The sequence below is a fragment of the Schistocerca piceifrons genome, chromosome 8 (assembly GCF_021461385.2).
Source record: "Schistocerca piceifrons isolate TAMUIC-IGC-003096 chromosome 8, iqSchPice1.1, whole genome shotgun sequence".
NCBI classification, from domain to species: Eukaryota; Metazoa; Arthropoda; class Insecta; order Orthoptera; family Acrididae; genus Schistocerca; species Schistocerca piceifrons.
This window is the reverse complement of record NC_060145.1, coordinates 205,118,180-205,145,153: the sequence shown is the minus strand read 5'-3', so window position 1 is coordinate 205,145,153 and position 26,974 is coordinate 205,118,180. Positions and strand designations below refer to the sequence as shown.

General features: G+C 39.9%; 1 protein-coding gene across 1 annotated transcript in view; it reads right to left on the bottom strand.

Annotated features, from left to right (window-relative positions):
• Window positions 1-10,619, bottom strand: part of LOC124712206 (odorant receptor Or2-like) — a 44,826-nt gene extending 34,207 nt beyond the window's left edge. The window contains exons 1-2 of the mRNA XM_047242503.1: window positions 9,847-10,619; window positions 1,135-1,234 (exon numbers count right to left, since the gene is read on the bottom strand). Coding sequence (XP_047098459.1) covers window positions 1,135-1,234; window positions 9,847-10,619 — 873 coding nt within the window. The remainder of the gene's footprint in view (window positions 1-1,134; window positions 1,235-9,846) is intronic.
• Between the last annotated feature and the right edge of the window lie 16,355 nt (window positions 10,620-26,974).

Sequence of the window (26,974 nt, the reverse complement as noted above, 5' to 3'; positions counted from 1 at the left end):
ACGCCAACGCAACCGTCGCCTAAGAAGTAATGTCGAGTACTTAGAATGTTGTGAGTGTAGAAACTGGTTTATCCAGTAAACTTGCAGTCGTATATCTCCATGAATAGTGGATAGCGGTTGGGTGGTAGTGGTTCGGGGTGACTCTGAATTCATCCTCACATGGTACGTGTTTTTCATTACACAGCACGACAGATATGCTCTCCGTCGGGGTTGCTGCACGCTATGTAACAACCTGATACATCTCACAGAACGTGCTTGTCACTATCGTTTGGGACCGCAGCGCTCTCCAGCAGCCGTTGGTAGTTGGCTAATCACTCAGATTATTTACGAAGAAGGACGCGCATAAAATAGTCCGTTAGCATTTGTCAAAGCAGAGCGGAGAAAATCTTGGAAAAGCCTCTGGTCTCATCGATGGATTGAACAGCAAACTGCTAGTAGAGGAATCCTACATAATGTTGTACAAAGATCTGAGATACGCGTACATACTGGTGAAAATTCTTTGTTCAATCTATTTAATGTTCATCTCGTTTTCGGTTTTAAATAGAATATAATTAAAATATACTGTCTAATGTCAGCTTGTGCGTGCATAATGTATATATTCTCGATATTGCATTGACTACCATCACTCTGATGTAATATATAACTTTCTTGGGCGGTGATTGTTATTCTTTTATATTTTTTACTAAGCTTGCTATTATATGTTTTGGGTTCGTCACATAAACTTCAAGACTGTGATTCGTTTCGTAATTTCATTTCAATGGAAGAGATTTTTCTAAGCTTCTCACTATCACTGAAGACGATATTTACCAGTAAGATGCAAACATGAGACAGTTAATAAAAGCAAGAGATATGTGTGTGTATATTTTACTCAAACTGTCATAATTTCTAAAAAAAATTACAGTGTGTAACTTGTGTTTACTTTATGACATAGACAAGCAGAATTTATAATAAAAAAACCTTGTCTGTATCAGATACCACTTTTATTCAATTAATAAGAAAGATCCAGAAACTTTTATAGAAAGTGCAGCAGCCGTCATCAGTGAGAAACCGGGCGCTACTCGCAACTAAATATATCTACGTCAGCTGTTCATTACTGTAGCTGTAGATAATACTGAAGATTATGGAAGACCTTACGTATGTTGCCTGGAAGAGCACCAAGCAGCCGACGAGAACACTGAAGACAAACTGCGTCATAGCTATTGGGCTCATCACACCATTTAGGTACCTGACGAACCTGTAACAGGAGAAGCAATTTAGTAAGTCAGTTAATTTCAAGGCTCTTATCGTCAACAGACATCGTCCTTCAGATGAAAAACTTTAGCACTTGAACTCAGAGACTCTCTTAATCTAATCAAAATAGCGATTTACACAATGTAAACAACTTTTGATTCTAGTACAGAAACGCAATTTTTAAATTAACTTTCATTACAGCTTCACCTAATAAACATTATTCCAAAAATATGTTACATAAAGGAACTGGCCAGACTTTTTATGTCAAAGCCCGTCATACTTTTTTCTGGTAGCAGATAACGCCAAGTTAAATTTCAACCGTCGACACACACATTGAAAGCCGATTTCTTTTGTCACCTGTAGCTACGAAAAAGGTACCTATAGATGTTGCTAGGTATTGTCATGGCACTTCCTGCGCATGGTCGAGGAAATATGGTCGGCTTATATCGGCGCAGTGCTGTTTGAAAGGAAATCCCGATTCAAGGGTTTGTCAAAAACAGGAGCTAATATTCGGCTTTCTGTGGTACTTAATTTAACTTATCAGTGGATGTTCGAAATTACTCCGTTATAACCATACTTTACAATTAATAGAATGTTGAGTAGGAACAATGTCGCTATGCAGGTGACTGGAACCCTGTGAATACTTCGTCGTTTGCTATGGAGGCATACCATGCGAGTCACGGGACGTGATCAACCACGAACTCACGAATTTATGTCTTATAATTCAAACGATTCAAATGACTCTGAGCACTATGGGACTTAACATCTGAGATCATCAGTGGCCTAGAACTTAGAACTACTTAAACCGAACTAATGTAAGGACATCACACACATCCACGCCCGAGGCAGGATTCGAACCTGTGACCGTAGCAGTCCCTCGGTTCCGGCCTGATGCGCCTAGAAACGCTCGGCCACACCGGCCGGGATGTCTTGTGGGAAAGAATGGTTACACCAGTATGTTGTGGTTGACAATACGCAATTTTTCTCAAACACAACTTTTATTGAGATAAGTTCACAAGTTTGATGACTGAATAACAAACGAAAAGGTGAAAATAACGATGAAAGTAAAAGTCTTCTAATTGAGGCAAACAAAAGTTCACTTCCAATTTTCCACAAATGTATGTGGTAACACACACACACACACACACACACACACACACACACTAGTAAGAGTCGAATTCAGAGACGAAAACGTAATCTTTAGCGGTAGAAGTACACGAGGTCGGCATCCAGAGTGAACTGAACTACAGGTATGGTTCTAGCTCCTAATAGCTGTCTCCAGCATATCAGGTTTTGGAGTAGTGATACTTGCTGCAGGCCGTGGCTCGAGCTCCCCCTGCAGGAAATAGTGCTCTGAATGTCTGTTTCCATTATCTTGTATGTTAATAGCTGGTGTTTATCATGGTGCTTTTGATACGTCTTGTACATAGATAACCTCATCCTCTGTGCTGTAATATGGGTTGCCGGCCCTCAGAGGGTACCGTGGCTCCGGCGTAATACTTTCGATGACCTTATATTATGTAGACACACGGTTAGCAACGACTGAAGCGCTCAATATAATAGACTGCAAATCCACTAGCAGCTATCAAAAGTATCCGTACATCCCCAAAAGCATATGTTTTTCATATTAGGTGCATTGTGCAGCGACATACTGCCGGGTACACCATATTAGCGATTTCAGCAGTCATTAGACATCGTGAGAGAGCAGAAAACGGTGCTCCGCAGAACTCACGGACTTCTAACGTGGTCATGTGATTGGGTGTCACTTGTGTCATACGTCTGTACACGAAATTTCCAAACTCCTAAACATCCCGAGGTCCACGGTTTCCGATGTGGTAATGAAGTGGAAACGTGAAGTGACACGTGCAGCACCAAAGCGTACAGGCCGATCTCGACTGTTGACTGACAGAGACCGCCGACAGCTGAAGAGGCTCGTAATGTGTAATAGGCAGACATCTACCCAGGCCATCACACAGGAACTCCAAACTGCATCAGGATCCACTGTAAGTACTATGACAGTTAGGCGGGAGGTGAAAAAACTTGGATTTAATGATCGAGCGGTTGCTCATAAGCCACACATCACGCCAGTAAATGCCAAACGACGCCTCGATTGTTGTAAGGGGCGTAAACATGGGACGATTGAACAGTGGAAAAACGTTGTGTGGAGTGACGAATCACGGTACACAATGTGACGATCCGATGGCATAGTGTGGGTATGGCGAATGCCAAGTGAATGTCATCTCCCAGGGTGTGTAGTGCCAACAGTAAAATTTGGCGGCGGTGGTGTTACGGTGTGGTCGCGTTTTTCATGGAGGAGGCTTGCAGCCCTTGTTGTTTTGCGTGGCACTGTCACAGTACAGGCCCACATTGATGTTTTAAGCACCTACTTGCTTCCCACTGTTGAAGAGAAATTCGGGGATGGCTGTTGCATCTTTATTTTGACACTATCGAGCACCTGTTCATAATGCACGGCCTGTGGCGGAGTGGTTACACGACAATAACATCCCTGTAATGGAATGGCTTGCACTGTCCTGACTTGAATCCTTTAGAACACCTTAGGGATGTTTCGGAACGCCGACTTCGTGCCAGACCTCACCGACCGACATCCATACCACTCCTCAGGGCAGCACTCCGTGAAGAATGGGCTGGCATTCCCCAAGAAACCTTCGAGCACCTGACTGAACGTATGCCTGCAAGAGTGGAAGCTGTCATCAAGGCTAAGGGTGAGCCAACAGCACACTGAATTCCAGCATTACCAATGGATGGTGTCACAAACTTGTAAGTCATTTTCATCCAAGTGTCCGGTTACTTTTGAACACACAGTGTAAAACACATGCAATAATACCTACAATAAAACAAAAGAGAAAAAGAAAGGTAGCCAATAGAATTGACTAGTGTCTATGGTGGGATCAACAATTTCAAAAACTTCACTAAAATTGCTTTTATTTTTTAAGAATGCGATTACTTTGAATAGTTCGTCACAAAAGAGAAAAAAATTACTGTTGAAATTACGTGAGAAGCTTTGAAGCTTTATAAAAGTAGAGCGCTTGGCGTTGCATCTTATCTGTGTTAGGTTTATCTACATCTACATCTACATCTACATCCATACTCCCAAAGCCACCTGACGGTGTGTGACGGAGGGTACCTTGAGTACCTCTATCGGTTCTTCCTTCTATTCCAGTCTTGTATTGTTCCTGGAAAGAAAGATTGTCGGTATGCCTCTGTGTGGGCTCTCTGATTTTATCCTCATGGTCTCTTCGCGAGATATACGTAGGAGTGAACAATATTCTGCTTGACCCCTCGGTGAAGGTATGTTCTCGAAACTTCAACAAAAGCCCTTACTGAGCTACTGAGCGTCTCTCTTGCAGAGTCTTCCACTGGAGTTTATCTATCATCTCCATAACGCTTTCGCGATTACTAAATGATCCTGTAACGAAGCGCGCTGCTCTCCGTTGGATCTTTTCTATCTCTTCTATCAACCCTGTCTGGTACGGATCCCACACCGGTGAGCAGTATTCACGCAGTGGGCGAACAAGTGCACTGTAACCTACTTCCTTTGTTTTCGGACAACATTTCCTTAGGATTCTTCAAATGGTCTCAGTGTGGCATCTGCTTTACCGACGATTAATTTTATATGATCATTCCATTTTAAATCACGCCTAATGCCTACTCCCAGATAATATATGGAATTAACTGCTTCCAGTTGCTGACCTGCTATATTGTCGCTAAATGATATGGGATCTTTCTTTCTATGTATTCGTAGCACATTACACTTGTCTACATTGAGATTCAATTGCCATTCCCTGCACCATGCGTCAATTCGCTGCAGATCCTCCTGCATGTCAGTACAATTTTCCATTGTTACAACCTCTCGATATACTACAGCATCATCCGCAAAAAGCCTCAGTGAACTTCCGATGTTATCCACAAGGTCATTTATGTATTCTGTGATAGCAACGGTCCTACGACACTCCCCTGTGGCACACTTGAAATCACTCTTACTTCGGAAGACTTCTCTCCATTGAGAATGACATTCTGCGTTCTGTTATCTAGGATCTCTTCAATCCAATCACACAATTGGTCCGATAGTCCGTATACTCTTACTTGGTTCATTAAACGACTGTGAGGAACTGTATCAAATGCCTTGCGGAAGTCAAGAAACACGGCTTCTACCTGGGAACCCGTGTCTATGGCCCTCTGAGTCTCGTGGACGAATAGGTCGATCTGGGTTTAACACGATCGTCTTTTTCGAAACCCATACTGATTCCTTTTTTTTTTTTTTTTTTTTTTTTTTTTTTGTCATCAGTCTACTGACTAGTTTGATGCGGCCCGCCACGAATTCCTTTCCTGTGCTAACCTCTTCATCTCAGAGTAGCACTTGCAACCTACGCCCTCAATTATTTGCTTGACGTATTCCAATCTCTGTCTTCCTCTACAGTTTTTGCCCTCTACAGCTCCCTCTACTACGATGGAAAACATTCCCTCATGTCTTAGCAGATGTCCTATCATCCTGTCCCTTCTCCTTATCAGTGTTTTCCACATATTCCTTTTCTCTCCGATTCTGCGTAGAACCTCCTAATTCCTTACCTTATCAGTCCACCTAATTTTCAACATTCGTCTATAGCACCACATCCCAAATGCTTCGATTCTCTTCTGTTCCGGTTTTCCCACAGTCCATGTTTCACTACCATACAATGCTGTACTCCAGACGTACATCCTCAGAAATTTCTTTCTCAAATTAAGGCCGGTATTTGATATTAATAGACTTCTCTTGGCCAGAAATGCCGTTTTCGCCATAGCGAGTCTGCTTTTGATGTCCTGCGGAGTAGATTTCTATTCTCCAGAAAAGTCGTGGTCCTCTGGTTTTGAGCCGGGTGGAAGGCTTAAACCACGTTGTTGTGTTGTCGATAACAGGTCGTTGATGCTGGCCCCTGAGTTATTGTAGCTACTCCAGTCATGAATTAGCCATGGATCTGTCCTGCTTGGAATATGGTTTTCCGGGTAGTACTGTTATCTTTTGTATCACAGGCCCAGTACACGAAATTCATATGTGAGCAATGACGACGTTTCTTACACACAAAATTCTGTCATCAATGTTTCGTAAATAATTTTAAAATAGTTTCAAATTCACTTTCATCCGCCGATCGCGGAACTGCATCCCATCGGCTTTTCGCAATCAAAATCGTGAATTCACAGTCCTGAATAAAACGGTGCCACACATAATAATCAACCTGAAAATCTCCAAGGCGACAGTTATTGTTTTAACACATACGGCAGCTCTTTAAGCTGCAAACAAGATAGCAAATTCAAAGAATCCCTTAAAAGGAAGTATATACCTTACAGACATGCATGCACTTTTATTTTGTGCTTACTGAATATTCTATGAGCTTGTGGGATTGCAGCCGGATCATGTTGAGTTCTTGATCCGACTGCAATCGTGGAACCTCCTAGAATAGTTTCAAAAGTAATATTTTTATTTCTAGTGAGAGGAGTTAGATGCAGCTAATTTTCGTTTCTGTTAGACATTCATTTACTTAACAAGGCCTAGCATTTTTTCAATATATTACTCAGGTGGTAAAAATGGAGTAGGTTCCATCTACGTCACGAAAAAGAAGACGAATAGAGGTATTGAAGTAAGATCCAAACTGTAAACACAAATATGCTGGGATACAGGAAGAAGTAGATGGACAGGAAATAGATATAGATGTTTGTTTTTTGACTTTTACGATTGTGATCCCCTATTTTCTTCTGAAAAAGCTCCCTTTAGGTCTCCCCTCTGATGAACAAGACTGTTTCAGGTATTGACTTTTCCTGCACGTATGACCAAGAAAATAACGATATTTCACTTCCTTTTGTTCACAAAGGAAAAGTGGATTTTATGTGGAATCAAAATAACCAACTAAAACTAAACGTGTATACCATGGTAACATAATATGGGGAATACCGGATATAAAAAGGGCTGTTAAAAGTTTAGGTGATAAGTGCAGAGTTTGTCCTTACCAGAATAACATTAGCACTGCTTATAAGTGTGTGAACTGCGATATAAAGGTATGCCTGTAATATTCCAGAAACGTATGTATTAAAGATTTAATAGATTAATTAACTAAAAGTATTTGTAAATTTTAAGCTTATCACTAGCATTAACTTTTTATTTACACAACTCACGCACTTTTATGGAATTCTATTATGCAAGTGTTCATGAAACAGTACATATTAGAATACTATCATGAGGATGTTAAGTGAATTATTTTTCAGGTTGTTCATTGTACTAATGTATTACGCACCTGCCTATTTGCCATAGAGGCAAAATTCATTCAGTTTCTTTTTTTTGTTACCGATTTTGTGAGACACATATTTCCTGTTAAGTAGTAAAAATCATTCTTCCTGTCAAGGGGTATTTCAGTTTGTGAAATCCAGTTAGATTTAAATTGTATGGTTCTAACGACGAAAATCTTTACTAACAGTCGTATGGGATCTAAAACTAGCATCCTCTAAGCAGTTGCGAACGGTTCGCGAGCATCTAGCAACATTGGTCTATTTCATGAGCTGGATGCCGCTTAAAAAGGGATGTTCCATACATGGTGTCACATGACACGTTGTCTAGCTGAGGCGTCGACACTTTTCTAAGACCTGCTCTCGAAGCCTGCCAGTTATGTTAGTATATGTGCGTACTCATTTCTTGAAGATAGTTTAAGAAAATTTTGTGCTATAGAAACTTTAATTGTTATAATACTCTCAGACGTTACAGATTTCACGGTAAAAATATCTGAGTATTCCTTGTAAATAATGTTTTTATTATACATTCATGACAATACTACACATGTTTTGTATATGTAATAGGAACATGAAGCTGTGATTAGCATCACAAACCGATTACAAACTACGGATATTCTTTTTGTAAATGAAACTGGTGCTTATTCACATTATATAACGTTTCACCGAGTTGATTTGAAGGACACTTACACTGAGTTGTGATGATGTTATTATATATGCTTTGAGAAATACTTTTATGTGTTATGATAGAATATGGCTTAGTGAATAAATAAGATCACGCAAAAAACTGCACGAGTTTTGTTTTTGCAAATTTCGTTTATTGTGAATATGATGTGATTATCTTTACGTAAAACTTAAACTATTATTTTTAAGTTGAAAATGGAATATGTTTTGGTAACCTAAGTAAATTACTTCTGTAATATGATGTAATAGTACTAAGGTAACGCTGTAACGGAATTTTAGGGAAATGTGGTAACGTTTGTCAGAGACTAAATATAAAAGACGCCTCAGTAAATTAACTGCTCTGTTCTATGGTAATAATCAGAGGCGAAGTTCATTCTAGAAATCCAAGTTAAGTTAAATCAAAGCTAACTTAAATACCATTTTTCTAGTAAACCAACATTGTAAGTCAAGCTTCAAATTATCCCCCTCTTTGCTTAACGCTAATTATCAGAGTGGTATTTTGTGTTGGCTTGACTCGTATTACGGCGTATCAGATATGTTGAAGGTCATTGGTTAGTTATTCATGCCAGTGATTCCCAAATTAATTACAGTATTTCAACGTGCTTAGCTTGCAAATTCCAGAAACTTCGTTCTTGTAGGCAAACATTACTGCGAGGTTACGTAATTATTATGATAGTAAAAGTTGCCTCCAAATTCATCATTCAGTTACGAGAGTTTATTATTATTCTAGATTACTGCGTTTGGATTTTATTAACCATCACAACTGCTTACATTTCCCATTATTACTTTGTATCGGCCGGCCAGAGTGGCCGAGCGGTTCTAAGGCGCTTCAGTCTGAAACCGCGCGAACGCTACGGTCGCAGGTTCGAATCCTGCCTCGGGCATGAATGTGTGTGTCCTTAGGTTGGTTAGGTTTAAGTAGTTCTAAGTTCTAGGGGACTGATGACCTCAGAAGTTTAGTCCCATAGTGCTCACAGCCATTTGAACTTTGTATCGTGTTATACTGGTGGAAACGTGTGTGCGAATCTTCGGTAGTCATACGTGCAGTTAAACTGATACAGGATCAGTGGTGTTCTCATTACCTTTTAGCTATTGAACAGAGATTACCCAATTGGGCTGGCGACCTTGTTGGTTATTTGTAAAATGTTTCGTTTGAGATTGTTGCTGATATTTGAGTTACGTGGGTCTCCTGTTGTTTCGCACTTTATATATGAGACTGCATTGTTTTATGTATATTAATGAAAACAAAATAAGCTGAGAGTAGAGGAAGTGGAATAAGTTGTTCGTAGGGATAACTTGTTACATGTCTCCCCAGTAACCGGTACTCATTCTTCAGTAACGATTACCTAGTCAAAATTTATTTTTTGTATTAGGCGCACACGATCATGGTCATGATTTCGCGTTAACCGATTAATAACGGGGACGGGGATTACAGAATGATTTTAGAGTCTTGTGTGAATGTAGAGAAATAGCTGCACATTTTTCTTTTTCCTATCTTTGCAGTGTGACTTACAATGTTGTTAAATTTAAACAAAGTCTCGTTTCTATTTCGCGATTTTCCACTATAGTTTGTAACGCAGTTTGACACAACGCACAGTAGTATAGGCTATAAAATCCCCCACGTAACATACATAACGAATTCAGTTGAATGTAACCTACCTGAGTATTTCCTGATGGCTTTCGATACAACGACACAGGTCTCTGTACATTTTGTCGTGAGCCACGGAAGATTCGCGACCTTCACCTGTTCCACTCTCGTCTACCCTCAGCTTCCCGACCCTCAGAGCGAGGACCTCCAGCTGTGCCGCTACCAGTATCATGATCGTCGCGAACAGGCAGTCCATGCCGACACTGATCTGGGCCATCCACAAGCCTACCACGCACTGGACGGTGTAAGACAGCTCGTAGTAGGCGGTGTTGTTGTCCCAGAGGTGCTGCGCAAACGGCAGGCGCCGCTCTCCTGGGTGGCCGATAAGCGGCATGGGGAACCACACCAGGCCTTGCGATGCCATGAAGATCAGCATGCCCTGCGTGAGGCGAGCAGTTCGCCTGCGGGATGTCTGGACGATCTTCTCCAGCGCAGGATCGCTGGAGCAGCTCTCGCTTTGAAGCGATATCAGCGAGTCGACGCGCCGGGCCATAGAGTTGTACCGCCGTCGGTCCCGAGTGAAGAAGAGCATCTTGACATTTCCGCAGCCCATGGTGAACATGTTGGCCGCCACCAGTGTTGTGGCCTCGAGGTCTCGCCAGCTGTAGGAGACACACAGCGAACCTTCGACGAAGTTCCAGACGCCCATAGCGAAAACGATGATGACGTAGACTTCGTAAAGACGGAAAGTACTCAAAGGCCACACTCCGACGAGCGACAGGTGACGCATGTTCACTCTGAGGACCGCGCCTCCGCTGGAGGACCAGGAGAAGGGCGTTTCCATACCCGCTCGCCGTCCACTGTGCACAGAATTAATTTTACGAGCCAACTGCACAGAACCCAACTCCTGCCTCTTCCGCTTGCTTAGTTCGATGCCAGCCTTGCAGTAAGTGAACACTGACTGAACCGCGTCCTTACCGATGCGGGACGGACGAGTCGGAGTGCGAAATGCAGTTGAAAACTTCAGATCACTCACTGCCCTAATCCAACCGAGTTGAAAGAGGCCAGCGTATATATATTCATAGCAGGTGAGAGACACAAGTTACTGAGTTAGAGATGAGATGTAAATTATCCAGCAGCACACTAGCGTTTAGTATATGACTTATTTAATTTCTTCGACTTTTACCCTCCCCTTAGTTACATAATGTAAACAAACGTAGTCCGACAGTCGAAATAAGTAATAGGAGTTCTCCTTTATCAGTTGTTATATTTATAAAGCGATAAATCGACGTATTTGAAAATTGCATGCCCCTCTTTCGGCTATCTACATTTACCTGCGTCTGTTTTTTGCTTCCAGAAGGAAGTCAGAATGCTACTTAATTAAACGCATGTCTCCACAAAAAGTTGCATAAATAAAATAAAACCGTTAAGATTTTCTTTAAAAAAAAAAATATATGAAGGATTGGCAACTACTGCCGTAACATTAATACTTTGGCAGCAGTACTCACTATCCATTGTCCCTCTCTCATTTGGTGTTATATTATAAATCTGTACGCAGTAGCACACTGATTTACGGAAAACTGTGAAGATGATGCCTAAGTTGTGTTGAATTCCATTGCTTAAAATGTGTGTGACTACGATATAAAATCTACGTGTACGCGAGAAAATTTTTTATTTTTTTGAGTGCATTGTCATGTAATTCTACACTTGAAAATGACCATCGTAATATCGATAGCGCAGGTGAAATGAATGGAATTAAAGAGATAACTAAGGATGGATTTTTAGTCCAAAAATGTTGTACATGACTGTGAATCCAACCCAAGAAAACATAATTACTAACTACTTTGTAGCGAGCAGAAGCTGTGACTATTAAGAAAGCCACAGACGAAATCCCTTGGCTGTTCCGCTGTTTTAAAGAACAGAAAATGGTTACTGCAAAGTAGACGAGGTGAAGAACATCGATTATCATTGCATCTACGTTCTCCTTGTTGACTTTAATACGAATTTCATATCAAATTGAGTTTATGCAAAGTCGAATGCAAAATAAAGACAAATTTGTTGTTTATAATTTTCTTGATTAGCAATCGTAGTGATCGTACGCATAGTGGTTTACCATATCGTTGGCTACAGCATAGTTTAAAAGTCTGGTAATTATAGCTTCAAGTGGGATTAACACCAGCTGTTTAAAGAGAGTTTCTGATGCTATAAATTACAGTAGAAATAAAACATTTAGACACCTTTTTATAAACCGTAGTTTTCTAAGAGGAGGGCAAGTGAAAAATTTGGCTACATATCAGAAAAATAACATGTATTTTTTGTAGAGGTAGAAATTATATTTCTCATGATCCCCTCTTTGATTAACGCATTTGTCCAACGATTTTCCTTCGAGCAGATTCCGTACCTGACGTGTGATTCACGAAGATATAAGAGATATCCGTCTACGGCTGCCATAAAATCCTCACTAGATTCAAAAGATATTTCATTCACGATTTTTTTAGATACAGGCATAAATAAATAGTTAAAATCTTAAAATATCCCAGCTTTGCCTTTCCCAGTGGACGTTCTTGAGCAGGTGCATTAGATTGGAGGAATATGATTTTTTTTTTCTTTCAGTTAATGATTTTTTCATAATTTGGTCCAGAAAACTAGTATACGTTTTGCCAGTTCTTTGTTCATCCATTGCAAATAAACCGTAAAAAAGGATCCAGTTTGTTATCCGTAACATCACCGCCTACTTCTGTCTGCTTACATTTTCGTTTCTATCCACAGTGTAGAGTGTATAATAACAGTCAACAATAATAATAATAATAATAATAATAATAATAATAATAATTGTCAATAATATTTATGGTTGCTCAAAGCAGTAAAACACGTTAAGAGTTAATATAGGTTAAGTGAACATTTTAGAGACTTTGACACGTTAAGCTACAATATTCGGAAGCGGCAGCACTCGGACAAGAAAAGCTGGCTCGTGTGTGACACTGGTCACGTTTCTGTCCAACTGGAGAAGGCCGATGACCAGCCGAGTTTTTACAGCAGCAGTCAGCACTTCGGCAAATCAACGTCTGAACAGACGGGCAATGCTTACAAGGAGAACAACAACCAGCACTGTTCTCAAATCAGTGTTGAATGCTCCATGAACTGTCAGCATACGTGCGTGACGTATCTGACGATCTGGAGGAGACGACAGGGCAATGCCCGACCACACTAGCATAGAGACAAAACAATAGATAGCCGGCACGTGTGTTAACATTGGTCGCGTTTCGGTCAAACGTGAGAAGCATAGATGAACGACCGAAGAGTCAGTCGCCACCCTAGAAACTTAGCAACATTGGTTAAAACACCGAATAAATACTTCCGACCAACTGGCGTGAGGTGGTCTTTTGAGGTGGTCCATTGGAAGGTCCTTTGATGGGAGAAAGAAGACAAGAAGAAACGTCGCGTGAACGGACGGACTGATGGTTAGTCAGCAAACTTGCCGCTATGCTACTCGACAGAAGGAGATGTCGATACCAGGCCAATAGATCAATGAAGAAGCTGCCATCGCAGCTGTTACCAGAGAGAAGTTCGTCTGGTACTTACCCAGGTGGCTCGTGAGGACGAAGGGACTGGGGCCACACCAAATGGGTTAACTGTGAATTTAGGGGTTGATGAACTAAGCCAGAAGGCGCCGAACATGACGGTCGCTGGTTCGACTCCGGGACCGAGCACTCCGCGTCACTCCGTAGCCGCTTGTTAATGCACAATGCGCGAGTTCAAAAGAAGAAGGCCACGCCGCCGCCGCAGTGGGTCACGGGTACGGTAGTGAACGGAAGAATATGCCATCGGCGTGCAGCTGCAACACGAGCCGTCGCCGCAGCAGCTGTCACCGTAATCTGCACGCTGGGATAATAAATGACTCTTAGTGGAACCACCAATATTTCACTTACACCTCACCCACTGAGACAAGGAAAGAGCCCACTCCACCGCCCACAGTAATGATCTTTACTCCTCTCTGGCGCTGACGCTCAATATCTAGAGTCGCTAAACCCCGACCTGCTAAAACAGCAACAAATTGGCGAATAAAGTAAATTGGATTGTTATTAAAAACCTATTTCATGCACTTTTAATCGTCTATAAGGCAAAACCACAATTTTGACTTCCTTGATTTCATTAGTAGTTGCAGTTTTGGCACGCCCTTGCCGAAGAACATCTTAAATAGAAGTACAGACAAGCTTTAATTCAGTTAACCATTAATCATTAAAAATTAAGTAGTAGCCTCATTATCAAAATTTCTCAAGCTTTGGATGAATGTTCGTTGGCCATAAACCGTTCAAAAGAGTACTGCGTTCCAATGCCGATTTTTAAAAGCCATGGAAACAAAACTACAAGGTTGCTGAAGTTGACACCTGATTCACTTCGTTTCGCAACAGCTAGAAACGAAAATAAAAACACCTTTACGTATGTAATTTATTTCCAAAGTCAACAAATTCTTTCCAGACTTCCTAACAGCCTTCATGGCAGGACAGCTTTACCTATGTAATTTATTTCCAAAGTCAACAAATTCTCTCCATACCTCCTAATAGTCTTCATGACAGGAAACTATTAAAAATTTGCGTGGCACTTTTATTTCTACATAACTTACGGCTGTGATCGTAACATACGGATTTTTCCTCCTTCTTTCGTACACTGAGTGGGAATCCTGAAGTTTTTCTAACTTGATTAATATTGTCAATCGCAAAATCAATTAGCGAGTAGTTGTATAGCTGCAGATTTTGTAGATATCAGTGGACGTGATGAAGTTAATGATGCGTTACTGAACATGTGATTCGCTTACACTTGCAATAACTTAAATTTTGCTGTTCATTGTATTTCGTAGTTCATGTATCCTATATTCTGGGTGGAACGTTTCGTGAAGTTAATTTTCGGTTCAGTTGAAAGTATTGTCAAATGATGCTTGGCTTCGTAAAAGACTAAAAAATCTAACGACAGTGCTTGAGAACTTAGTAGCATTACTGGAATAGTTAGCTCCTAATGCCCAAACCTAATTAACACAAGTCTGTAGTTTCCATTTGAGCAGCAGAAATGGAAAGAGAGAGCTTAAACCTAGATCTCTAAACTCTCATAAAATTTACGATTGCAATTGCTTCCAGTAAGCGAGTACCGCCAATCTAATATTGTCAGTGTATGGCGTAAAACTGGACGTTTTGAACTTATTTTGTATGTGACATACCATTTTAATTAGCTAGTGCAAAAACTATAAATTATTCCTTCTTCTGAATAAAATATGGAGTAGTAAAAATTACAATGGTTTAGTAACAATGTAACACTCCCCTCCCCTTCACTATTCAAGCGTTACTGTGAAATGGAAAGTATGTAGCCTCTCACATTGCTCTGTCGAGAAATACCTGGGAGTCAAGCTTGATCACACCGTTTACTAAGACGAACGCTGTATGAGTAGAAACATGTAAGTACGCTCTTGTAACAACATAATACGAAATCTGACAAACAGCAGTTGGGGAGCGCAACCCATAGTCGTTCGTAAGTCTTTTTTGTACTGTGTGTTTTCCGCTGCGAAATATGCGGCCCCTTGTCTGGCGGAACTCAACTCTTGCAACGCAGGTAGATGTAGCCCTAAACGAGACAGGATTTATCATCAAAGGACGTCATGCCCCACCCCTGTAAATCTGATCTGTCAGCTTAAGGGCATAGCTCCGCCATAAGTAAGGAGAAGAACGGCTGCAGAGCTTGTGACGTCAAAGCAGGAGACAGATCGCAGACAACCTAGGATTAGACATTTTTCTCAGCCACTGAAAATGACTTTTCTACAATCAGTCAAAGCAATCCCGTTTCCACCTAAGGAGCGCCGAGCAGAACTGTGGTTTCTTTCGTCAGCAGTAGGCTCATGAGACGACCCGAAGGAGAAATTTCTGGGGTTCAGAACTCCCTTATACGACTTGGGAAGTACTTAATTATCTAAGAACAGAATGTTGGTTGAACCGTGCACCTTAGACGACTTCGTCACAGCAAATAACAAGGCTATTTAGGCTGCTATTTTCTGGACTAATTTAGGAATTTGAATACTTAAGAACCCCGGTGAAAAACATTTTTCTTACCATGTAAAATACAACGTATTATTTAACATGTCTATAATGTATTGTCTCGGTTATCTGTTACTGCTGTAGGATGGTTTGGTCAAGAATAAATAAAAACTGTAAAAGACTGTTGGAAAGTATAGTAAGACGAATGTTGGAGTAGACACTGTGTGAAATGTTCAAAAATTCATTATCTTCATATTCTACGCATTTTGGAACCTAATGTTTTCCCTTCCGTAACACAATTAGTTATATTTACAATATGAAAAAAGAAAATATCCGCAGCTACTTGTTTGGGTGATAGCATTCCCTCCTGGTATGGTTTCTTGTATGTAACTGTAACATCTTTCATGTTTTGATGACTACACATAACGAAGTTTTCATGCATACGATCAGCGAGTCTGTAGTTACTGTAAAGTTTTCCAAGGTGGAATATATATATATATATATATATATATATATATATTCACATTTTTCTTCCGGGCTGTAATTCACATAACGCTCCTACTGAGTTCGTATCTTACCGTTTAGCAACGTGGTAAAAGAAGTTACAGAAAACTGTTACGGTTGTCAATGATTTTTCAGAAATATCTTGTGATTTGGTGATGTTGTGCCTCAATTGAATATTATTTAAAATACGACACTTTAAAATGTAAAAAATTACATCTCTGGTTTAGCTGAGTATGCTTCGTACACCAGAGACCAGCGAGTTTAATTTAAATGTCTACCATTTGCATATAATTTTGGTCACCGACTTCTGTCTCATAGAGGAAGACGAAATAAATAGTTACTGTATCTTGAGATATTGTTCAAAAGACATGAATTACGGGTATTGTCCTCTACGATTAAATCGCCATAAGAGAATAATTGTGGTGAAAATTATAAAACGTACTGATCTTCGTACTAATGTGCGTTCTCTCTCAAACTGACCATACGAATTAGTATCGCATTTTCAGAAGCTTTCATTTCTAAAAGTGTTATAATTTACTTTGCCTCTTAGTTTCCCAAAAAATTTCTCGATTGCGATTCAGTACGTATCAATGCAAAAGTTTCATATAGAAACAGTTGGCAATGTAGACTGAGGATATCTTATGGTTTTTGAACAGCAAAGGGCGCCACTGAGTGAAGCAAATACGAATAAAATAACGAGCAACAAACAGGCAATAAACAGCTCTGACATTATGGATAAAATCAAGGCTGGCTATGATAATCGCTACTAATTAAGAATAACCTCATGTACAGTAGCAGCAGAAGATCTAGTAGCGGTAGTGGTAGTATACTACTACTACAACGCTGTCGTAGTCTCTCGATGTAAACGCACATGAGCGCATTTCTTGCTGAGCTGTAAGGCTTCATCTGACAAGTTCATTCACATTTTCTTCCAGGTAATCAGGTACTTATTAGATCGGATCATCTGCACACACATTCTGCGTCTCATCAGTGTTGTTGTTGGTGTTTTCAGTCGTGCAGTCAGCTTCAGAGTCGGCAAGGGGTTTCGGTTCTGTAAATGGGGGGGTTACAGCGTGTTACTGGTGTTCTGGCTCTCCTCTTCCCTGCACCGTTTCATGATCCCCTCCTCTCAGATATAGCTTATTCTCACTCTCACTAATAGTAGTAGTAGCTCTTACTGAAATATGTGTGATCCTTAACGATTAGGACGTTTTTAGAACATTTCATTTAAAGAAACACTTAAAATAGCAAGTTGCGGGCTTTGCTCTTGTTGTGTTCTTTTTCTTCTTTTTCTCGACACTTGTTCTATAGTCAAATTATAGAAAACGACTTTAGGTCGGACCAGATGTTTGCCCCAGAAATTCATCTCTCTAGCTTTGGTTTTCGAAATCTCAACGTCTTATTACTTACAATTTGATTCAGTGCACGTTTTAAGTCGTCTTTTTTTTCTTGCAATTTTCAAGAGGTCGTCTGCAAGAAGTAAAACATTTAACATGTTGTTATTTGATATTTTAACACCTTTTTGTATGTGTTGCTCCTAATTTACATTAATATCAATAATTTACATTAATATCAATTTTTGGGCACCCTTGTCATACACGTTTATTAAAATTTATTCTGTTCTTGTTCCACCTGGATTTATTACAACCTTTCATTCTTTGTAAAGGTTTCTTTTGGAATTTACTAAGCTGCTGAGATACGTATTGCATTCCATTACAGTCGAAATCTTCTTTGTGTACACATTGTCACTTGCTTCAATCTAAACTATAAAATCTACGTGTGTATGTACGTTACATTTCGTATTTTCTTTATTACTTGACGCAAAGTAAATACATTGTCTGTGACTGTTCTTCATTTTCTAAGTATTGTTTGTTCTTCACTAATGAAAATTTCCGAAATTGTTTTAAGTCTGCTCTTTCATATTGTTGCACGTATCTTCACGTATTTCTATTTTCTGCCAGCATTAGCTAAATATTTATAACAGCCTCCAGGGAAAAATAGCTCTACCTTTATATTTATTCGTTCCGGTTGTTTTTCAGTTCTTAGTGTCTCCTACGGACTTCTGAAGCTCTTCCACTGTAATGGGGTCAACTTCTTTACGTTCACCGACTCCTTATTCTTCTGACTGTTCTCCTCCTCCTCTCTGCAGGCAGCATAAGCGTTCATAGAGCTGAATCCATCTGTTCATCTCCATCAAATCTTCATCTGCAATTCAAACTTAAGTACCTGGCCGAGAGTTCACCGAACCATTTTCGCAATACATCCATACCGTTCCGTTCTCGAACAGCGCACAGGAATAACGAACACTAAATTTTCCATGCGAGCCCTGTTGGTTCTTGTTTTATCACGATGAGCATTTCTCCTTAAGTAGGTGGGTGGTACCAAAAAAAGGCGCTGCAGTCTGGAACCGCAAGACCGCTACGGTCGCAGGTTCGAATCCTGCCTCGGGCATGGATGTTTGTGATGTCCTTAGGTTAGTTAGGTTTAACTAGTTCTAAGTTCTAGGGGACTAATGACCTCAGCAGTTGAGTCCCATAGTGCTCAGAGCCATTTGAACCATTTTTTTTGGTAACAAAATATTATAGTTTTGGGGGGAAGAATATCGGAAATCCAAATTTCCAGAAAAGATGTCGCCACAACAATGAACGCATTTGTTTTGATAATTGCAACCACAAAGCGTCATCCATATCGATGACGCTCTCTCCCCTCTTTTGCCATAATTCAAAACGAGCTGTCATTCTTTGAATCTATTTAATGTCCTTCGTCAGTCCTATCTGTTGAGGAGCCCATACCACACAACAGTACTCTAGTAGATGACAGAAAATCGTAGTGTAGATAATATTTTCTTCTAAGTGTTTAGCCAATGAAACCTAGACCCTGGTTCACCTTTCCCCCAACGTCATCTATGTGATCGTTCCAGTTTAATTTGTTCGTAATTGTAATTCCGTGGAATGAAGTTGAATTGACAACAATTAGATGTGTGTGGTTTATCGTGTAACCGAAATTTAACGGATTTCTTTTAGTATTCATGTGTATGACACACATTTCATTATTTAGGGTCAATGGCCACTTTTCGCATCATACATATATTTCGGCTAAATCGTTTTTCAATCGCTATTGGTTTTCTGATGACTTCACTATGCAGCAAATGACGACATCCTCTGCAAGCTACCTAAAATTTTTGCTCAGATTCTCTCCTAAACCACTTATATGTAGAAGGAACAGCAGAGAGCCAATAACACTTGATTAAAGAATGTCAGATACCATTTCCGTTTTTCTTGATGACTCTAACAACCGTGGCCTTTCTGGCCGAAAATCGCTAGGTCACTCACATCTGAGACGGTACTTCATAGGCACACAATTTGATTGTAAGTTACTTGTCTGGAACGGTATCGAAAGCCTTCTGGAAACCGAGAAATATGTAATCAGTTTTAGGTCCCCTGTCGACAGCACTCATTACTTTGTGACAATAAAGAGGTAATTGTGTCAAGAAATCTATGACAATATTTGTTGCGGAAAATCTTGTGTATTAGAAAGATTACATTACTAATGATAAGGCATTAATCCTGTCATTTCTGAAACTCTCAAAAGCAAAGTTGTACGCTTAGTGCCATGTCCAGAGCTAATAATTCGGATCAATTTCACTGCTTAGCTGTAATTACGGAGGCAAGCAGTCCATTAGGTGGCAAATATTCCATATCACCAGGTGGATTCGTGTCACAGCAGTCGCTCAGCATGATAGATAACAGTCATACATTTGAGGTCTGTTTGCGTGTGCTATTGCACCAGTATTCGATACAAATACAGAAAACGTTCCCAGGGAAAAAGTCCAAAAGAGTAGTGAGGTAGTCTACAAGATGAAATGCAGGAACAGCTAGCAGACGTAAGTTGCAACACACCTCTACGATAAAGCAACCCAGTGACGAACTCTTAGCAGCAACGAACACCACTGAACAACAGTGAATGTTTTGTATCCAATAGAGTGTCGCAGCTTTTCAATAGTGAAGCCATTTAATAAAATGGTTCAAATGGCTCTGAGCACTATGGGACTCAACTGCTGAGGTCATTAGTCCCCTAGAACTTAGAACTAGTTAAACCTAACTAACCTAAGGACATCACAAACATCCATGTCCGAGGCAGGATTCGAACCTGCGACCGTAGCGGTCCTGCGGTTCCAGACTGCAGCGCCTTTAACCGCACGGCCACTTCGGCCGGCTGCCATTTAATAAACGAAGAATACAACACAATGAACCTCCGATAAGAGCAATCAACAGCAACGAAATAAAAATAAAGAGAGACCCAGCAAGATGAATCGATCAAAACTGTAAGTACATCGAGAAGAAGCAAATGTTCAGAAAATTCACAAGAGTGAACATCAGTCACAGAACTATTGTGGAGATGATTATTTTGTTGCCTGCTACAATATCGTGACAGAAAGTCGACATTATCGAGCAATAATCTCCATATATGATAGAAAATTAACCAAAATCAGTTTTTTTGAGTTCTTTCGTGTCACACGATTCGTGCAAATGCCTCTCAGAGGTATTGAGTGTATTAAACCACTGATTTTGTTCGCTAAGGTTGCCAGTAGATATCAGCAGTTTATTTCAGCTACACAGTTGCAGTTGACACGTGACACAACTGGAAAAAATGCCACCTAATCATATTACCCAAAAACTGTTGTTGAATTGCCGAGCTGCACGTCATCTTTTGATTCATTTGCAGTACCCTGCAATTGTAATCTTACGAATCGGTAGTGGAGCGAGAGACTATTTAGGCGCCAACACACCGCTTAAGACCCAATATTGATACACTTAATACAACGGAAATAGTCCATCTTAAATTTGGTCCTGACGTGATAACCTAAGTTGCGGAACTGCTACAAATTTAATGAACAACTGCATTTAAAAACCTTATGATGAAAGTGGGATGAAGGAAACACTACCTGCTTTTAATTCAGTCTAAAATATACTGGTGATTTATGACAGAAGTTCGACTTTGTACACAAGAAAACTAACAAATTGACAATACAAAACTAAGATGATAGACTGTCAATCAGCACAAGTGTGACGTCCAGGAAACGATAATGAAGCTACACATTCCCTCAATGACGTGAACAGACCCGAAGAATCTGAATTTTACTGTGCGGTGGTCGGTTGAAAAGCATCTATCTGCGTAACTGGAAAGTAACTGCACTGTGCCATCGGTGTGCCCTTATGAAATAGCAAACTCCCACCTAAAGATCCAGTGCTGCACAGCATGCTCACCAGTCTCTTGTAGTCTCGCGGTGGACGTGGGGATGTGGGTCAGGACGAAATCTGCAGCAACCCGGAATCTGCGAGGATAGTGCTACGTCGTCATCACGATGTCCCAGCGCAAAACACCAGAACGGTCGCTCCTTCAGCGATAGAGCACTTGGAAGTCTCCTCTGAGGCAACAGGTGGCAGAGTGTGCTGGTTGATGCATCCCTCCGTTCAACTCCCCTGTTTGTGCCGGCACGGCAGCAAACAACAATCAGGCACGAGATTAAGCTTATCTATAAGCATTTTTTAGAATCCGTAAGTGCTTTAATAAATGAAGCATGGCAAAAATGGTTCAAATGTCTCTGAGCACTACGGGACTTAACTTCTAAGGTCATCAGTCCCCTAGAACATAGAACTACTTAAACCTAACTAACCTAAGGACATCACACACATCCATGCCCGAGGCAGGATTCGAACCTGTGACCGTAGCGGTCGCGCGGTTCCAGACTGTAGCGCCTAGAACCGCTCGGCCACCCCGGCCAGCAGCATGGGAAAGAACATGTGCCAACGTTAATAGCAAACTAGGATTTGGGAAAGCAAAAGAAGCATGGTCAGCATTAAAAGGGCTTCGACAGGATATAAATAGCTAATACAATCTCAAACTGATAACAGTAAAGGAATGGGAAGAGTATTTCCAAAAATTATTAAATAGGATAGAGAAGAATATCTAGGAGAAGGAACAGTGGAAGAAAATGGACATGAAGGTGATGAGATCCAGATTTTAGAAAGTGAAGTACTTCAGGCGTTGAGAACAGGAAAGAATGGTAAATCACCGGGACCAGGCAATATCAATATGGAGTGTCTGAAATATGGTGGTGACGAAATTATGAAACTGATAACATGGCTCTTGAACAAAATGATACATGGAGATTCAGTACCGAACGAGCGAAGCTAGGAATGGGATCGCAAAACATGTTCCAACTATCGAGGAATTTGTCTTACAGACACGTTAAAGAGAATTTTTGCAAAAGTAACTAAAAAGAAACTGGAAAAAAATTTTTGAACTGAAGAAGAACAATGTGGTTTCACTGCTGGGAGATCATGTGTAGACCATACTTTCACATTACGACAGATTTAGGAGAAACAAGGGGAAAAATCAAAAAAATATAGGATTAATTTTAACAGATCTAGAAAAGCGTATGATTCTGTTCGAAGAAAATTACTTTAGTGAGCACTAAATATGGGAAAAATAAACCTTTCCTTGATTAAAGTAAGACAACAGATGTATAAATATAACATTTGCCAAGTGAAAATTGGTAATAAACATTCACAGGAATTTAGAACAAGTAAAGGCCTTTTATAGGGCTGTCCCATGTCACCATATTTATTTAAAACCTATATAGATACTACCGTTACAGCATGGTTTCGTAAATGTAATAGTATGGGATTAGAAATAAGAGACTGTTTGCTGATGATCAAGTAGTCGTAGCACTAGATGGGGAGGATGCTAACTGTACGTGCAATCAAGTAGCAGTAGCATAAAAAACTTGGGGTTTGAAGATTAATTACCAAAAAATAGAATACTTGACTAGCGATTCAGATGAGCTATACATTGAAGGAAAGAAAATAAAAAAGATGAGCACTTTCTGTTATTTAGGATCCATTTTAGAAATCGAGGGAAAATCAGAGTCAGAAATCAATAAAAGAATTAGTAGCGGACGGGAGGCCATTGGGATGCTTAACTCAGTCTTATGGAGCAGGAATGTAATGAGCAGAACTAAAAAATGAATATAGAAATCTATATTTGAGAGTGTGGCTCTATATGGAACGGAGACCTGGACAATTAACCTGAAGCAGATTAAAAAATTACAAGATCTAGAGATGGGCTTCTGGAGACGATCGGCAAGACTCTCCAGGAAAGAGAAGATAAGGAACACCGAAATAATAAGGAGAATGGAAATAAAGAAAAGTATATATCACATAATGGATAGGAAGAAATTACAGTGGAATGGGCATGTACGACGAATGGAGGAAGCTAGATTACCAAAATTGGTACTGGAGTGGGACCCGTAGGGGAGAAGAAGAAGAGGACGACCTATGACCAATTGGCTCCAAAATGTACAGCACACAATGAAGAGAAAGGGCGCAGAAGAAGAGGACACACAAGATCGAAACACCTGGAGGAATATTTTGAAAATGTAGTTTAAGAACGTTTATTCTTTGTACAGTAATTCCCTAGTAAATTATCATGTTGGAGACAAGCCTCTGTAATGAGGAAAAGCTCAAAAATAAAAAGAAATTGTTTATTCAATGTAAATACATAAAACTGCAACCCGTCACTTTTTTGAAACATTTATTTACTCCACGAACCGGTTTTCGAACTTTTCAGGCTCATCTTCAGATGGTTTTCCGGAAGTTACATAGCTATTTTAAGCGTAATTCTTGGTCCTGGTGTGGGGCGGCGGGTGGAATTATTTGTCATAAAATGTTCCGTATTTTTACCAGCCGATTAGCAACATATGTGGGGTGGGGGGTGGGGGCGGGGTGGAATAATATTGTTATTATAATGTTCGTATTATTTATTTATTTAATGCTGTTGTTTGCCGTTCTCAAAACTGGCTCTCTAACTACAACATTGGCAACCAGAAAGTGATTAGCTAAACGTGAAGCCTGTAATTAGAATTCCTAGTACCCACTTCATCTGAGAAATACATTTATAGCTACAGCTTATAGCTCTGAGGAATTAGGAGGCTGTCTGGGATTCATAATTATAAACCATTCTCTCTAAGATGTTCACTACATTCTGAAAGGCACAGACCAAAAAGAATCCACACAATCTAACTACCAGGGCAGTTCAGAGTCTAATGCGCTGATGCAACTATAACTGTCCAAATTAAATGTTTAAGTGAATGCTCGCCATAATTTGATGATAATGTTCATCAAACGCCACGCTAAATAATGGTAGAATGTCTGTCCCGCGGCGGCACGTGAAAATACGACATACGCAAACTGAAGATAGATCATTAAAGTCATCCCAGTAGACTTGGCCACTGTTTCTACGTTTCGATACAGTGTATCGATACGTGGAACTGTTTCAGTGTTTCGGAACGGCTGTGGTTCACTGTTCCGAAACAGTGGTGTTTCATTCCGCCCCTGTGTCGGATAACCGGACCAGATTCGATCTCGAGCGAGACACAGAAACTGTATGGTTGTTTCAAAATAAGGCTGTTTCAGTCCACCTGTGCTTGGAACGGACTAATTGTATCGAAACAGTGATGTTTCATTCCGCTCTGTGTCGGACGAGATTCGGGTTCGGCACAGGTACTGAAACACTACATAACACTTTATGAAACACTTTCAAGAGTGTCGAAATCTTTTTGACAAGCAATAGCATGAAGCTTAAGATATCCGAAAATAAAGCTTCGTTTCTAGCTGACTGTCCTGTTACGAAATGGCGTAACATCTGCTTTATAAACACTAAACAAACAAAAAAAACGCATACTATTCACATTCAAAATAATAAATATGGGAAAATCATTCAGTTAAATTACACTTTTTATAACATACGCTTCTCTGTTCATGTACAGTAATCACATTAAGAAACGCAAGTAAGCCTACAACATTTTGAATAAAAAAGGCGTAGAGTGACAGTTGTTAGACATATACATAAATTTGACGTATCACTGATAGTGTAATGGTGAATGGGAAGGGCTGGAACGCATGGTGAATTTATAGTAACTGTTCGAAACACCTTGAAAGACAAAATTTTTTTCTGTTATATTTTGTTATTTATTCGAATTATTTGGTGTTATTTGTGAGTCTATAGTCACTGTGCCTATTATACACAATGATTCCCTTTGTGTGAATGGAAATTAGCAGGATGGATATATTACCCATACTAACAGAATATGGGAATGCCAGTAGCATATCCGTTGTTTCTGCAGTTTGCTCCCACCTCCAGTTCCGTTCGTGTTGATTCTTCTGTCTTCAGCTATGGTTGTCCTCAGCCAATTGAAAAGTATGAAAGTCACACGACACGAAAGTAGCGCATTTGCTGCAGGAAATACGAAACTGCCAAGACGCCCAAGTGATAGTTTCATGCCTTCTGCGATATGATTAGCGCTCTCGCACCTCATTTGTGTTTATATGGACATACTTATAGAGTAGACATTCAAGATGATAAAATGTGTGGGTTTATTAGAGTACAAAACACAAACTGTTTCACTGTTTCGAAACAGCCTATCGAAACATTACATTGTACTCTTTCATTTGTTTCGAAACAGTTAGGTGTTTCAGTATGCCCATCTCTACATCCCAGAATTAACACATCACTCGAAAACTATTTCATAGCAACGCATATCTCGAGTAACTTATTACGGCATCCGAGGCTGTTTATAGCAATGATACCGATGCGACGCGACTCCCGGCACAGGTGGTGCGCTAATCAGCATCTGGAGAGAACTGGGGCCTTCCTCTCTCGCGCAGCATTCTTATATATAAAGCCGCGGTGCGGACGGCTAAGGGAATGCCTGATCAAATCCGCTCTCCCTACTAGCCGCTGGGCTAGTAATGCACCACTTTAAGATATTGAATAAATCATTGCTTCCTTTGCTGATGGCCAATGAAGCTCTCAATTTAAATGTACAATCAGCACACAGGTAAGAAATCATAATAAAAGTATGACATGGCTAAGTCAATTATTTTGGGCGAGAGAATTAATTTAATTACACTATACGCAGTAGACGAGCTCTGAACTTGCCCTTTGGAGATTCGCTATCGCTATAGTTTTATAGTTATTCAGTTGAAACTTCTAACATCTTTATGATTATAGCGGATCTCGCTTCTACCTAAATGTAAACATCCTAGCCTTATTTATCCACCGACTTAATCTATCTTGCTTCCTTAATTTTTAAGACAAAAACCATAAAATCATGAATTTCAACTAAAATTTTAATTTGTGAGATCCAGAATACTGTTTCTACTAAATTATTATGCAAAAGGAATCTAAATATAAATTTTTTCTATTGCGCCAACGATTTTTACAGGAAAACGTCCAAATTTCGAAAATGGTTAAAGTTATTGAACTGATATTCAATACATAATGATTTAGTATTAGTCCTGACATGCTAGAAACGTTTCAGGTTATTTACTTGATTTTTAAAGTATTGCGCAATATTTATGACGTCAGAGCTAGTTACAGCGGACTAGCCTGGCTCACAATCGAAAGACTGATGTGAATTTTATACGGCGTGAGTAGGCTGCTTCCCTACATCACCCTCTACTTCATTTTTTTATTGAATATAAAGGAAAATGGAAAAAAAATTAATTACAAAAAGGGAAGCAAGAGTACAGCTTAACTCCCTATGAAAAATTAAAATTGGAATGTAAACATATAGAAATATTAAAAGAAAACTTATTACCTACTTCAATTA